The sequence below is a fragment of the Pseudorasbora parva genome, chromosome 7, assembly GCF_024679245.1.
Source record: "Pseudorasbora parva isolate DD20220531a chromosome 7, ASM2467924v1, whole genome shotgun sequence".
NCBI classification, from domain to species: domain Eukaryota; kingdom Metazoa; phylum Chordata; class Actinopteri; order Cypriniformes; family Gobionidae; genus Pseudorasbora; species Pseudorasbora parva.
Genome location: NC_090178.1, coordinates 24,891,068 through 24,907,868, shown reverse-complemented (window position 1 = coordinate 24,907,868; position 16,801 = coordinate 24,891,068). Strand labels below are relative to the sequence as shown.

At 38.7% G+C, this 16,801-nt stretch overlaps 1 protein-coding gene across 2 annotated transcripts; it reads left to right on the top strand.

The window, feature by feature from the left end:
- Window positions 1-44: 44 nt before the first annotated feature.
- fam189b (family with sequence similarity 189 member B) lies at window positions 45-16,346 on the top strand. Of its 2 annotated transcripts, none has more exons than XM_067448762.1 (14): window positions 45-1,214; window positions 3,317-3,373; window positions 3,468-3,575; window positions 3,766-3,882; window positions 5,386-5,493; window positions 5,600-5,760; window positions 6,176-6,275; window positions 6,722-6,794; window positions 8,810-9,035; window positions 9,114-9,439; window positions 9,653-9,721; window positions 12,311-12,480; window positions 13,906-14,040; window positions 14,148-16,346. In XM_067448762.1, the coding sequence occupies exons 1-14, from the start codon at window positions 987-989 to the stop codon at window positions 14,397-14,399; spliced, it is 2,130 nt and encodes a 709-aa protein (XP_067304863.1). In that variant the 5' UTR covers window positions 45-986; the 3' UTR covers window positions 14,400-16,346. The 2 variants fall into 2 exon arrangements, with proteins under 2 accessions (XP_067304863.1, XP_067304862.1); XM_067448761.1 differs by having other exon boundaries at window positions 8,759-9,035.
- The last annotated feature ends 455 nt before the right edge of the window (window positions 16,347-16,801 follow it).

The following is a 16,801-nucleotide window of genomic DNA, read 5'->3' as shown; positions in this document are numbered from 1 at the left end:
AGGTCGCCAACCGTTGCGACTGTCGAAGTAGGTTGCCAAGCAACCGCCTATTCAGTGCAGCATCAGCACCTCGCGCTGGGTGAATGCGGTGCCGCATTGAACAAATATTACGGACATGTGCTACCACGACAAGCTGGCTGCCTATTTTTATCTTTCTAAAACCGAGTCATGCTGAAATGGAATCGGATAACGTTTACGTGACGTAAAAATATTGTGTGTGAATAGCACACGTAAGCCAAGACACTTAAGTCTGGCGCGATTACGTATAGTGATGCTCATGTCCGGGATACGGACGGGACGGGGGTCCTCGTGACTGCGGGAGGAAAAGGGGGGGAGACTGGATCCAATATAAAACTCCTTCACAACATGGTTTTATAATTATTATTCAAAACAAACGGATGCAGCATGAGCGACAGCATAGCGAGCGAGTTTATCCTCGTGAATTGACTCGGCGCGGCTGCTTTCATTTCTTTCTTTCTGTCAATTTTTGCCTTTTCTCTCCTGGTACTGTTTTGCTTCATGAGACGTCTTTTCCGAGTTCAGGCGGGGCTGCTCTCTAGTGGAAACCCGGAGAAGATACACTTCGACGTGAGCTGGACTGGGATTGTTTCTTTAGTCCTGTTCCGCGCATCCTCCTCCGAGTAACGTTAGCCAGAAGGCCAAAGCTGCTCCGCTGGCCTGCGGATGCGGCAGCCACTCGGCCTGCCAAAGGCTCTGAGTACCGCAATGTCGCGGGGATGGGGGGAGAGAGACGGCAGGTGGGCGATGGAGCGAGCAAAATCAAGGGATATTGGAGAATGCAGATATACGACGCCAAGAATAAATGTTGACACAACATAAGTGTGTCAAGAGCAGTTTTAACAGCTGTTGGGTTAATGTTAGGCCTCTTAAGACCCTAACTACATATTTAAAGAAGTATCTTCACATCCCATATCTTTTGAACTGTCACATAGTCCTATAATTTAGGAGGTATTTCAGAAGCCACCATGCCTTCACCATCGGACTCCAGTAGCGTGGCCTCGATGTCAGGGTCTCGAGCTTTGTCTGGGAGTCGCAGAGGAATGTCTGGGAGGACCAGTGCGCGCCTGCTGCTGTACCTGGGCTTGTGTCACCTTGCACTTGGAGCCATGGTGCTGGCATTCAGCTTCACAAGCCTAGCCTTCACCTCGTCTCCCCGTGTCAGACAGTCCTGTCCTTTCTGGGCTGGCTTCTTCGTAAGTGTCTTTGAGTATATTAACATTGGCACGTCATGTCAGCAGTCTCCTGCAGCAGATGGTGCTATATTTTAATGTACTGTTTTTATTATATGATAATGGTTGCATGCAGTTTTTTTTACCTCCTATTATAACGAGAAACTATAAATATTTGTTCTTTAAATGTATAATGCCACAGGGCTATTTAAATAAATTTCAATAAATACATCATAAATCAATAAAAAAGTAATAAAGAAAGGAAAACGTGGGGCATTGTTTAATCTATATGACTCTCAAATAAGATATTTTAAAGAAACTTGGTAACCAGGTATCAGGTAGATCTATCTATCTATCTATCTATCTATCTATCTATCTATCTATCTATCTATCTATCTATCTATCTATCTATCTATCTATCTATCTATCTATCTATCTATCTATCTATCGTGTCACGTGTTAATTTAATATCAGTTTTTTTAATGTACCCCAAAACAATTACCCCACAATCGTTAAAATTTGGTCCAAAAATTATTATTTTCAACAAAGAATAAAAAAAATAATAATAATATATATATATATATATATATATATATATATATATATATATATATATATATATATATATATATATACACACACACCTAAAGGATTATTAGATTATTCAATATTAGATTATTCAATTTCTCATTAATAAAATGATTTAATCAACCAATCACATGGCAGTTGCTTCAATGCATTTAGGGGTGTGGTCCTGGTCAAGACAATCTCCTGAACTCCAAACTGTATGTCAGAATGGGAAAGAAAGGTGATTTAAGCTATTTTGAGCAACCTTGTTTGTTTGTGTCAGGTCTGAGTATTTCACAATCTGCTCAGTTACTGGGATTTTCACGCACAACCATTTCTAGGGTTTACAAAGAACAGCGTGAAAAGGGAAAACATCCAGTATGCAGCAGTCCTGTGGGTGAAAATGCCTTGTTGATGCTAGAGGTCAGAGGAGAATGGGCCGACTGATTCAAGCTGATAGAAGAGCAACTTTGACTGAAATAACCACTCGTTACAACCGAGGTATGCAGCAAAGCATTTATGAAGCCACAACACACACAACCTTGAGGCCGATCGGCTACAACAGCAGAAGACCCCACCGGGTACCACTCATCTCCACTACAAATAGGAAAAAGAGGATACGATTTGCACAAGCTCACCAAAATTGGACAGTTGAAGACTGTCAAAATGTTGCCTGATGTGATGAGTCTCGATTTCTGTTGAGACATTCAGGTGGCAAAGTCAGAGTTTGGCGTAAACAAAATGAGAACATGGATCCATCATGCCTGGTTACCACTGTGCAGGCTGGTGGTGTAAAGGTGTGGGGAATGCTTTCTTGGCACACTTTAGGCCCCTTTAGGGCCAATTGGGCATCGTTTAAATGCCACGGCCTACCTGAGCATTGTTTCTGACCATGTCCATCCCTTTATGACCACCATGTACCCATCCTCTGATGGCTACTTCCATCAGGATAATGCACCATGTCACAAAGTTCAAATCATTTCAAATTGGTTTCTTGAACATGACAATGAGTTCACTGTACTAAAATGTCCCCCACAGTCACCAGATCTCAACCCAATTGAGCATCTTTGGGATGTCGTGGAACAGGAGCTTCGTGCCCTGGATGTGCATCCCACAAATCTCCATCAACTGCAAGATGCTATCCTCTCAATATGGGCCAACATTTCTAAAGAATGCTCTCAGCAACTTGTTGAATCAATGCCACGTAGATTTAAGGCAGTTCTGAAGGCGTAAGGGGGTCAAATACAGTATTAGTATGGTGTTCCTAATAATCCTTTAGGTGACTATATATATATATATATATATATATATATATATATATATATATATATATATATATATATAATGGCAACTCTTTTCAATATAATGAAAGTGATGTATGGGGGCTATCAAGCTCCAAAATGAAAGAAAGGAAGAAAGGCTCTGTAAAAAAACACATAAAAAAGCTCAATGTGACCTTTTCTCTGTAATCCATGTCATCTGAAGCTAATATCTAATATAGACTTGTGTGAGGGACAGAAAATCTATCCCTTAAACATGCATTTTTCATCTGTTAACAGGTTGTGGCATCAGGAGTAGTGGGTGTGATATCATGGAGGAGGCCCTTCACTCTTGTCGTATGTACCGTTATCATCTTGACGTGATGTCTGAGTGTGAGCATTTGTCTGCTCCTCTTTGTTTTTGCAGTGATGCTGTTTTTGTTTCGTTCAGGTGTCGCTGTTCATGCTGCTGTCTGCAGTGTGTGTGATTCTCAGTCTGGCTGGTTCCATGCTGTCATGTCAGAATGCACAGATGGTCAAATCTTATGTTACCTGTCAGGTACTCTTCTCTTCTCTTCTCTTCTCTTCTCTTCTCTTCTCTTCTCTTCTCTTCTCTTCTCTTCTCTTCTCTTCTCTTCTCTTCTCTTCTCTTCTCTTCTCTTCTCTTCTCTTCTCTTCTCTTCTCTTCTCTTCTCTTCTCTTCTCTTCTCTTCTCTTCTCTTCTCTTCATATTTGTGTGTTTATTCCAGATGGAGAATCGCCTGTGTCTTTGCTGTGACCCAAAGCAGACGTGCTCTCCAACAGAAGATGAAACACTTGTGCTCTACCAACATTCAGATTGCCATGCTGTGCGTCACCAGCTCAAGGTATGTGTTTTTAAAGGTGCACCGCGGAATATTATTATGGTAGGACTGTCTTAAATGGCACCTATTATGGTGTTTGAACGTAAATGTGTGTCAGCAGTGTGTGTACACAACCAGTCTATAATGATGAAAATCCTGGCAAAGTAATTTCACTTTTTAGAGGCCCCGTCCACGACATAACAGTCCCCATAACTCCTAACACCGAAGGATTAGTTTTATTTTTGAAGCGAATACTCACCATATACTTAAATTCATTTGTCTGCGCAAATTATTAATATTTTAATGCCCACTTGCACTGTATTTTATTAAAGCTACACTGTGTGATATTTTCCCCCATCTAGCGATGAAAAGCTATATGACCATCCAGTGAATAATAGTTTCTGTTCCTCTCAATTCTGATTTCGTTTCAACTCCTACGGTGGCCGATTTAGTCCAAGATTAACATTGCAATTCCCCTCTTCATATTCCACACGGTGCCCTTGAGTGTTAAAACGCAAAAGACGAAGCTTGAATTTACGGATATGTCCCTCTTTGGCTAATGTACTTTCAAGATGGAGGGGCAACATGGCGAGCTGGATTCGAACCCCTCACCCGTATGTATTTTTAATGGCATATCATAAACTTAGGAGAATACTTTATTACTCGAAAGAAGTAAATATACATTAATGAGCACATATATTTTTGAAAGAACTAATTGTTTTTAGCTTAGAATAAACTAAAAGAGCTCTTACAGTGAAAATGGGCGCATCATATTTTGTGTGAAGTAAAATAAACGTTATATAAATCATTGGTAAAGTTTTGGCCATCATATGGACGGGGTCCGGTACAACAGGCTTGTACTAATATAGTGGATACAAGGAAGACAACATAAGTTATTATCATAATTAAATGAAAATATACATGTTCTATATCCACGCAGTATATAATCACATTTTCTGACATTATAGTGCGTCCTGACTCCTGACACCAACGAATGAGCTCTTTAAGCTCTGCCCTCTTAGGCGAGCGTAGCAGCTCATTTTCATTTAAAGGGACGTACACTAAAACGTCACGTTTCTGCTCACCCCCAAAAGTGGCAATTTTAACTTACTATAAAATAATATATATGGGGTATGTTGAGCTGAAACGTCACATACACACTCTAGGGACATCAGAGACTTATTTTACATCTTGTAAAAAGGGGCAAAATAGGTGCCTTATAAAGGGTTAGTTCACCCAAAAAGGAAAATTCTGTCCTTATGATATTTGAACAAATCTATGGTTTAATTTGTCACCCCCCACCCTCCATAAATTTAGAATACATTTTAGTTATTGGATGGTCATGATTTGTTTGTGAAAACGTTTTATGCACATTTAAATGCAAATTTCAGCAGAGGTTTGCAGGCAAAAAGGTCCATTGTCTATTGTTAATGTATGAAGAAGAACTCACATGACCCCCACATCAAACAAAAAGCTCAGGTGCCTTAATACTTTTGAATTTAAACATTTAACCATATCTGTGTGTAGGATTTGCTGTTCAGTGCCTGTGGTCTCAGTATTCTCTCCACCATTATCTGCACTCTGTCCACGGTCACCTGCAGCATTCATATCTTCTCTCTGGACCTGCTGCATCTAGTGAGACAAAATGCACAAAATTGTTACACTAAAACACTAGGTTTACTAACTTATCTCAAATTTCACAATGTAACATGTTTCCCTGATCCAACTTTGTTTGTTGTAGCTGGCTCCTCATCGCTCCCGTTCTGTGAACCCAGAATGCACCACTCCTCAGGATGCATTTCTCAGTAATATGATGGACTTTGAGGAGTTTGTTCCGCCCATTCCCCCACCACCTTACTACCCTCCTGAATACACCTGCAGCTCTGAGACCGATGCACAAAGGTGAAAACTCACACACATTTGTTTTTCCATCATTTTGAGAACTTAAAATTGATTATTTTAATTTTTATTTCATTTTCATTTAGCATTAATTATTCACATTTTCAAATTGAGCTAATTAAATCTTCAAACCCTACCTCTAAATACCTTTTTTTTTACATTTAAATTTAAAAGAGTATTTAGTATGTTTAGTCTCGAATCTCTCATAGTAGAGATGTTCTGGTTGAGTATATTCAGTTAAAGTGTTCTCAATGTTCGATTAAATGTTCTTTGTCACTCTGAAAATATTTGTGCAGTTTCTCAATCTTTTTTCATTCTTATAGGCATCTGTCCATTTTAACCACAATCCTTCTTTGTCATGCTTTTTCTTCTTTTGTTCTTTTTTCCTCATGCCTCATTTTTCTGTGTGTACCTGCAGTGTCACATATAATGGATCAATGGAGAGTCCCGTGCCTCTGTACCCAACTGACTGTCCTCCTCCTTATGAGGCAGTGATGGGTCAAAGGGCTCCTAGTCAGGTATTTTATCTTTTTTTAAGAAGTCTACTCGATGCTCAAAGGCTGTATTTATTTGATCAAAAACCCTGTAAAAACTGTAATAATGTGCACTAGTATTGTTACAATTTAATCACTCCAGTATTCAGTGTTACATGATTCTTTAGAAATCATTCTGATATGCCGATTTGGTGCTATTTGTTGAAATATTTCTTATTATTATCAATATTGAAAACAGTTATGCTGCTTAATATTTTTGTGGAATGTGATTTTTTTCAACATTCTTTGATAAATAGCAAATTCTACATTTTTATGTAGCACATCCTTGTTGAATAAAAAAAATCTCACTGACCCCAAACTTTTGAATGGGAGTTTATATTATATATATAATATTTTATCATGCTTTATGAAAATCATAAAATCGCTGTTTTGTAATACTGTGATCATGATGACACTCTCACTATCCAAAGGCCACAGTGTTTGACACTCAAGCTGGTGAGCTGTCTGGAGAGAGAGGAACATCCATGGCTTTCAGTGGTGAAGGTGAGCCTTCAGCAAACAGGCTGTTTCCACCTGGTATTAAAGGGTTAGTTAACTCAAAAATGAAAATACTGTCATTAATTATTCACCCTCATGTCGAAACCAAAAATTCAGATATTTTTGATTAAATCTGAGATTAAATTAGGCCGGTGACATAGGACTGTGTGCATCGACTTTCCAGTTACCACTGTATTTCGACCTTTGCAAATAAATTTAATAAAGCCTGAACCTTGTTGTCGGCCCATTGGTCATATTTTTTTAAACTCCATTGTTGATTCCAATAGCAAACAACTCTTACAGTACGCACCGCAACAGACTTTTAAAAATAGGGGTTGAAATAAAATGCTGCGTCGAGTTGACCAATCAAAATGTAATACTGGACTGGACATGTACTGATCTCGCCATAACACCATCCAGTATGTATTAGATCTGATCCAGCTATGCCATCGTGCTACAGGCTGCAGTGAGGGGTGTCTCTTATGAGGAGGAAATATTTACCCGGAACATCATTTAGACCGAAACACACAGAGTACCACCCCAAAGTCCCTAGTTCCTGGGGAAAACTCCTGCGGTGGAAACACGGCTATGGACTATTTTAACAATGTCTTTACTATCTTTTTGGATCTTGAAAGTTGCAAAAACTTTGTTGCGCATTGTTGCCTACGGTTCATGAATCATTGAATCGATCAATGATTCGGGTCGATTCACTGATTCATGAACCGTTTGAATCTCTGAAAGTCGTAGGTTTTGATATTTTTGGACCAAAATGTATTTTCCAAAATGTATTGAGATTTTAATCAACCAACTGATGTCCCATATGGACTACTTTGATGAGGTTTTTATTCCCTTTCTGGACATGAACAATAAAGTGGGCATAGACTGCATATGCTCTGGGACTAAAATATAAAATATCTTAAACTGTGTTCCGATGATGAACAGAGGTCTTACTGGTGAGGAACGACATTAAGGTGCACTATGTAGTATTTTTGCAGTCAAATATCCAAAAACTACTAGACCAGTGTTATATATTTTGTTCAGTTGAGTACTTACAATATCCCAAATGTTTCCAACTATTTGTAAATTGTGATAAAATTGCTATTTTAACCAAGGACCCGGGATGTGTCAGCGTAGCGTTTGAGGGAGTTGCCTGTCAATTGCGTCTAATCTGCGTTACCCTCAGTTTTATTCGGCAGAACCGCTTTTCTCTTAGCAGTGTGAACATGTCACAGCAGCGCCGTGTGGACGCACAGAGTATTGTCATAACATCATTTTAAACACACTGTGTTGTATCAAATGTATCTAATATGATAAACAGAGCTGCTTTACCTCATAATCATGACCGGAAAAACGGAAATAGTGCACGCGCCCGGCGACTGTGTCCCGTCCCGTCATAATAAAAGTCCCGGTGTTCACGAGGCGGGTGTTTGTGTAACAATCTCTCCAGCAGCCGTGCTCAGCTCCACAACACTCAGTCCTGCTCTGTTTCATACTACAGTAACATTAATAACCGCATCTATGAACATGATTTCTGCCCGTGTCCTATTTTCCACCGGCTGTGAGGTGAAGACCACATGTCCCAAGAAGCTGTGCTCAAACTTGGCGTCATCAAACTACGCCTTTGTTTTGAATAGGCGCCTTCAAGTGGATGGAAAGTTGCATAGTGCACCTTTAGGGTGATTTCATTTTTGGGTAAACTAACCTTTTAAGGTATTATGGGTTTTTTGACATGAGGTTGAGTAATTAATGACAGAATTAAAATTTTGGGTGGAACTAACCCTTAAAGATGTGTTTTCAGTGACATTTCAAATGTGTCTTCTGTGATCACTTACATTTAGATATTGTCAAGACATCCCATTTTTTATGTAACATCCTACATCATTTTTGTGGGTGTGCCGAGTGCGTATGAATACCATTGGATGATCGAATCCATGAGTATATGTGTACATTTTGTATATTCTCTCTCTCAGTGTCAATGGACAGTGGCTCTCTGTTGATGTCTGAGATTGTGGATATTCCAGATGACAGCTCCCCGTCTGAGGACTCCTGCCTCATGGAAGTGGGCGTCGGTGTGCGGGCGCGACCACGGGGGGACAGCGAGGGAGGGGAGGGGGGAGAATACGCCAGCTTCCGTTCAGCGCAGCATCCTGAGGGAATGGTGGCTGCTCCTTCCGGCAGACAGTGTTTCAGAGGCGAGAGATCGAACTCCTGCTCCTCCCCGAGCACATACAACACCTCTACCTACAGGTGAGAAAGAGTTAAAATCATTACAAATCATTAAATTAAATCTCTTCTCGGTTGTAAATTTCATTACTTTCTCCATAGATCTCCTTTGTTGAGGCGTCAAGCTCTGTTGGCTAGTAGTTGCTCTCAACTGGAGTTCTTAGCGGGATCTCAGCATTCCTTTATCCCAGAAATCCGAGTTCGGCTCTGCACTTCCTCCCGACGGGACTCCTCATCTGCATTTAGCAACCCACCAACCACAGCCCTATCAGGTCCTGCTCAAGACCACACAGAACAAGCGCCCGGACCGCTGCTTCTGAAGCCATGTTTACGTGAGCAAATTGGACGGGATCGGAAAGACAGCGATGGGTTCTTGCCCCTAGTGAGGTCACATAGCGAACCAGGGCTTAGCTCTTCGACTGACACAGGTATAAACATATATATGTAACAGACTGCATTGTCTGGGATTTGTGTGAAAACATGACTTTTGTCTGGTCTTCTTGTCTGCCTTTTTTTAATCTTTGTTCTTTTTTTAACAAATATTAATGTGTGAACTGTAAAAGTAATCTGATTAAGTAACGCACATTACTTATAATGCGTTTGACGTCACGTGTGTTTTGCATGTACTCTTCTGTCCTCAGGTGATTTCAGTCTCTCAGGAGGCAGTAAAGGAGTCAGTGAGGGGGGATCGCAGACCTCTTCTGAAACAGGTAAGAGTTTAGCACTCTCAGGCCACAGAGACATTTTTATATACACACTTATTAAGATTAGGAATAACACAGTGTTATTTTAGTTTTATTTATATAATATTTCAAATTAGTTTTTTTGGTAAATTTTCAGTTTTTTCTAATTAATGTTAGATATATTTGTGTTTTTTTATTAGTTTATTTTATTCATATTAGAGTGACAAAGCGTCCTGTTTTTCCTGGACATGTCCTGTTTTCAAGTCCTGTTCTGGCCCTAATATAACAATTTTCTATCCATACAGTAGGGGCATACTTTAAATGTATTAAAATGAATAACGAATCTTTGAGTAAACTTCGAGTATCATTTGAGCATTTCATTGCCGGACCGAGTGTCCTGGTTTTCAGTAATCAAAATATGGTCGCCCTATTTAATATTAATATTCAGGTTTAATTAAGGTAAAAAATAAATAATATATCAACTCCATAGTGGATTCCAAGTGATTAAGGGCTTGGGGCATTCCAGTTCAGTCCATTGCAAAGTTTCTGCCAGTAGTGGGCACTCATGCAACGTAGGCATGACGCACATCCGAGTGAACGAGATGGAGGGAAGTTTCCGAGTGAAGAGCATGATAAAAAAAACTAACTGGAACGCAGCACATGTCTGTTATTTTCATCGTGTTTTAATTCAGTTCCTGTTCAGTTCTAGTGTTTCCCAGTCTATCTAATTAGTTTTTTCTATCACCTGTGTCTTGTTAATTATCTAATTTGCCCTGTGTATTTAGTTTTTAGTTCTCCCTCAGTGTGTGTCTGTCGTCGTCATTATAAACTTGTGTGTTTTGAGAGTTTCCTGAGGTTTTGGTTATTAAAGTTCCTGTTCTTCCATGAAGTTCTTCATCGTCTTTGTGAGTTTTGAGCAGCACGTAGTCGTGACAATATAAGCATTCAAAACTTAGTGTTTTATTTCCAGCAATATGGATCAGTGACTCTGATGACATCCCTCTGCACTTCAGCTTCTTATCAAATTTTCTGTCCAATCAAATGCTCTCTAGAATATTGAATATAGAATATAAAAGAATAAAAGTGTCCCACCCACTCTCAGCATTATAAACAGATGCTGAAACTGCGGCTAAAATTGGTCAGTTGTTCACACATTTACTATTTTCTCAGTGGTGAATGGCACATACCACTATACCACCAGTGCGCTATATAGGGGATAAGGTACAATTGATGCGAATTAAGTCTGGTTTTACATTAGTGTCATGCAACTGCCGTAGCGGGCACACATTCTGCTCCGGTCCATAGACACGATAGCACAGAGCAGATCATTTGAGCGTGTCAGCGCATACCAGAAAAAAACACAGAATGTATTTAAATATATTTTAAAGTGATAACGGGGGAAACTCGGCTCTGGCCCACTTATGAGGTAATTGTCACAGGTTCAGTGTGTAGTAAACACAAAGAAGAGATGCGTGGCGCAGGATTATAATTATCAATATAATGAACAGAAAAAACAGAGGGCTTATATACAAAAGAAGATCAATAACGAAACAGGGAACAGGTGGGAACAAATTAGAAACCACAACTAATAATGAACTACAACGGTTTTTGAATGGTGAACAATGAAAACAAAACTAAACAGAACAGAACAAGATATAAATGTAACAGTAATAAGGAGGAAGTTGGAATAAGGAATAGAATGTGGTTTGTCTAACTTGTAAAACAGGCTGTGTGAAGCACCTGCTAAACTGGGTGTCCTTCTGAAGAAAGCCAATGTTACAAACATCCATTTTTTTTTTTTTACAAGATCCCTGAATTGAGTCATGTGAAAGCTGTAATGCTGGTATTACAAAAAAAAAAGTCTGATATTGAAGGATAATGGAGATAAAAGCTATATTAGACTTGCCAGCAAACCTCCATCCCAGGCAAGGGAGTTCATTTCTTATATTTCTTTCACAATATTTCTTAAAAGCACAAAAAACCCATCCATTTCATTCTAACGCCCAGAGATATTTAAATTTCTAAACAGCACAGAAAGTTACTTAGTTATTGTTTACTAAAACTATGAAAAAATATAGATGCTAGATGTTAAATAATTGTATGAAATATTCAGATGAAATTGAAATGAACTTAAATAATAAACAAAAAGGAGAAATTAACTTAAAATTAACAAAATGACTGAAACTTGAACAGAAATTAAAATGAACACTGAAAATGTAGTTTAATTAAATGAATCCAATTATGCATTTATATTAAATTATTAATAAATACTATAATATATATACTATTATAGTATTTATTAATGATTTAATATAAATGCATATTTAGTAAATGCATATGCATATAAGTAATACTAAAATAACACAGTTGCAAAGGTAAAATATAATAATTTATTGTATATTATTATGTGTCTAGATTATTATTATTAGTATTATTATTATTATTATTATTATTATTATTATTATTATTATTAATAATAATAATAATAATTATTATTATTATTATTATTATTATTATTATTATTATTATTATTATTATTATTATTATTATTATTATTATTTGTCTGTCTTTCTACCCCCATATTTACATTTTCTTTGGTTTATTTGTGTCACTCAGGGGTATCGTCTGGAGCTGGTTTGTTGCCTCGCTCCTCTCTGGCTCTTCCTGCTTCCCTGCCCAGAAAGGGCAGCATTAAGGCTGTAAGTAGCCGGCTACCCTCAAAACAGGTTCCAGCCACCTCGCTGCGTTTACCCAAAGACTGTGCACGCTCACTTGGAGACCTCAAGGTTAGACCCCGAAATATCCTGATCCCCCACATCCATATCACCCTGTAGCCCAAGACCTGGATAGGAGACCTCCTGGGAAAACCAGATTGCTGCTGTAAGAGTTGTTAGTGAGGCCAGCAGGGGTTGCTCCACTGTAGTCTGTGTCCTGAGTCCTAATGCCCCAGTATAGTTAAGGGGACACTATACTGTAACAAGCAACATCCTTCAGATGAGATGTTAAACCGAGGTCCTGATTCTGTGGTCATTAAAAAAAAACATGGCACTTCACATAAAGAGTAGGGGTGTAACCCCGGTGTGATGTCTGGGCCAAATTCCCTCTATTTGTTCTTTATCAATCATGGCCTCCTAATAATCCCCATCATTTTAACTGGCTTCATCACTCTCTCCTCGCCACCAATAGCGGATGTGTGGTGAGGGCACTGACGCCTTTGTTCTGTGGCTGCCGTCGCATCATTCAGGTGGATGCTGCACACGGCTGGTGGTTAAGGGGAGACCCCCTGACATGATTGTAAAGTGCTTTGGATGTACTGTAGTATATAGTAAAGCAATAAATAAATGACTCATTCATTCATAATTTTACTGCAATGTTAAGTATATAATATGTAGACAAATATATTAAATTAAAGGCTTAGTTCATCCAAAAATGAAAATTCTGTCATTAATTACTTACCCTCTTGACGTTCGACACCCGCAAGACCTTTGTTCATCTTCGGAACACAAATAAAAAGATATTTTTGTTGAAATCCGATGGCTCAGAAAGGCCTTCATTGACACCAATGTCTCGAGACCCATAAAAGGCACTAAAGACGTTGTTACAAAGTCCATCTCACTACAGTGATTCTACAATCATTTTATGAAGCGACGAGAATAGTTTTTGTGTCCGCAGAAAACAACATCTAAATAACGGCGATTCCAAAACAAAGATTCAAACAGTTATGAATCGTTGTATCGATTCATGATTCGGATCGCCAAAGTCACAAGTGATTTCAGCAGTTTGGCTCTTTGACATGTGATCCGAATCATAAATCAATACGCTGATTCATAACAGTTCTGAACTTTGTTTTGAAATCGGCCCATCACTATATAAGTCGTTATTTAGTTTTGTTTGGGCACAAAAACTATTCTCGTTGCTTCATAAAATTATTGTAGAGCCACTGTAGCGAGATGGGCGTCTTTAGTGCCTTTTATGGCTCTTGAGAGAGGAAATGACATTGGTGTCAATGAAGGTCTGTCTGAGCCATCAGATTTCAACAAAAATATCTTAATTTGTGTTCCGAAGATGAACGGAGGTCTTACGGGTGTCAAACGACATTAGGGTAAGTAATTAATGACATAATTTTCATTTTGGGTAAACTAACCCTTTAAATTTAAATTTGTATTGCACTGTTCAAAATTATCATTTTTACTTTTCACCTTTCCTGCCAGGTCACTAGAAATTTGGTACAACGTTTTCTGCAAAGATCCAAACGTAACTTGGCCCCTGCATCTGAGCATGCTGGAAACTGTACTCAGGGGCCTAAAAGAAGGACAGGAGGAGAGGGAAATCTGCCATTAGAGCAGGTATATAATTGCCAATACCGTAAATAAAATCATTTAGCTCAGCTAGATTTTGGTGTAGTACAATTTAGTACTAAAATAACCCATTACATGTTTGTGTTTCCATGAAGGTGTTTCGTAACTCTCTGGGAGCCAACAGGGGGCAGCAGCAGCACGTCCACCACCATTGCCGTGGACACCACCACTCCCATAGCGACAGTCGCCATAACGCCCGTCGCCATGACGATGACTCTGTAAGGGCCGGGGGAATCCACTTGCGTAGCTGCGGAGACCTCAACTCAACATCAGTGGCATCACTGCGCAGGCTCCACCCACCGCCGCACGGGTCATCGGGGGCTTTTTACTCAGAATCTGCCCTCTGAAATGGGCCACAAATGCTGGAATAAATGTACGGAATGCACGGATACTCATGTTTAGGGAGAAGGGGCTCAGAAAATGTCAGGAAAAAATAACAGGTGGGAAATAGGTTTGAGAGGTGGAATTTATCTTGAAGACGGGGTTATGCGAAGCTACCCTTGACTTGTACCCTTGACGTTTTTAGCTGTTCTTACCATAACAAAAGACTGAACACTACACCCAATATAAGTGAGTTTAACCCTTCTCTGTGCCTGACAAACTCTCTTGCATTTTGTTTTTTCATTAATTTTTTTGTTCCATCTAGTGCTTCTTTTTTTGTTGCTCACTGTGTTTACTTTGATATGGAAAGAATGCCGCACCTCTGACAATGCTTCTTATCTTCACAGCTGATTACAACGCACTCATGCAAATACAAGCATACATGGCCATAACCTTGTCATAAACAAATGACATCACATTCAGTTATTACATGAATCATGCAAATGATTCAGCCTTTCAAAATGGCAAAGTTAGACAAAGTCGAGTAGTTTGCATCATGGGATGTTACTGTCACATATAAAATGATCAGCTACTTATCTCTTCCCTCGCACTCTTTTACCATTATAAACTGTGAGGGAATTCACATTGGGGTCTGTGAACAGCAAAGCCTGCCCTCTTTGATTTGATATCTCAATAGTTTTGCCATTGGTGATCGCTTTTTGACCGCTGAGGCCAGCCTAAAAATGTTCCTTTGAAACCATTTTGTCATCCTAACAACAAACAGAGCAGCATCAAGAATACAGCCTGGCAAATACTCACGTCTACTCAAATGATGTAACCAGAAACTGAATGCTTATCACGAGCTGACTATCTTGGTTAGCGTAACTAAACATATCCAAACATCATCTTACATATAATATGGCTGTTTTTAAAACTCACATTGTCTCAACAGCTGAGGTTGATGCAGCAGCAATGACGTATTTTGATTAAGTGGCTTGTTTTCTTTATTTATAGAAGTGCATGTTTTAAAAAAACAACAACTAAGATCATTCATTTGGAGTTTTGATTTTTTTTGCATCTGTCTGTCTCTCGGTGGAGTCTAGTTTCCCAGTCTGTATATTACTTTCATACAGAATGCCTCTGCATGTATCGAGAAGGCTTGTTTTCTCTTTTTGACTGAACACCAAATGCACCAACACACAGAATATACAAACATGCTTGTGACAAAGCTAGAATGCAAAGAAATGTGTGAGGGAATGTAGTATTGCATAATACAAATGATTCTCTGGCAATAAACACATGTAAAGTTATGTCAAACTTGAACTATTAAAGAACGTTGGGACCTTATTTTGAAAGATGCCTATGGAAACTGAACTCTCCCTGGAAGTGAGACAATGACACTGTCAGACTGATATATTCAAGGATTTTTCAACATTCTAGATCCTTTGGGAATAATACATTGGAAAGACGCCCATGGACTTCTGGTGTATCTACATTGTTGTATTCAGAAATGGAGGTTCATCTAAAGGAATAATTACAGATATCAATTGTTTAGAAGTGCTGTGGAATGCTAGCTAATGGCTTTGAATCAGTAGCAATGTTGCGAAATAATGCATTATGTAATTGCTCTATATGTAAATAACTTTGATGCACGGACCCTCATGCTCACACACACATTCTGCAACTTTTTGAAGCACTGAAACCAAGTCTGAAAAAGAGCTTGATATTCTACCTCTTGTATTGCATACACTGACATGTTATAGCCCAGTGGAATATTTTAATTAAAAGATTTTATGGGCTATTTATAAAAGAAAAAAGAAAAAAAACTACACTGACTGATGAAAACACTGTTATTCTGTAAATAGGATGCCTAAAAAGAACATTTAAAAACAGCTCTACTTCATGAACTTTTAATGCAAGTAATGTAATATATAAAAAAGAACACATGAATAAATGTATACACATCAAATTTATTTTGAAAGTTCTAATATCATGTATCACTTTCAATGACATTTCTTCATGCGTTGTCTCCTTTTTCAACACTGAAAATGTTACATCTAGATTTAGTTTGAAAGGTAAAAGTCACTGGTGAGAGGCGGTGTCTTTTTCGTGAACAAATTTTCTGAGTCACATCTTTTAAATAAATTGGTTGAACCAGTTCACAAAACTTAGCTGAACCAGGGGTTTCAAAACATTTTCGTTAGCCTTTTGTACATAAATACCTTTAACAATCTATGATAAATATGCTAAAAGTATGCCCTAATTTAATAATTTAATTATAAATATGTTATGTTATGTTAAAGGAGGTGTATGTAAGATTGTGGCCAAAACTGGTACTGCAATCACTATCCCCTTTCCCCCTCCCCCCTGACTCGAGGTTGCCAGATAATCTGCAGGATCCAGCAGGAACGTGTATAACTGCAGCTGT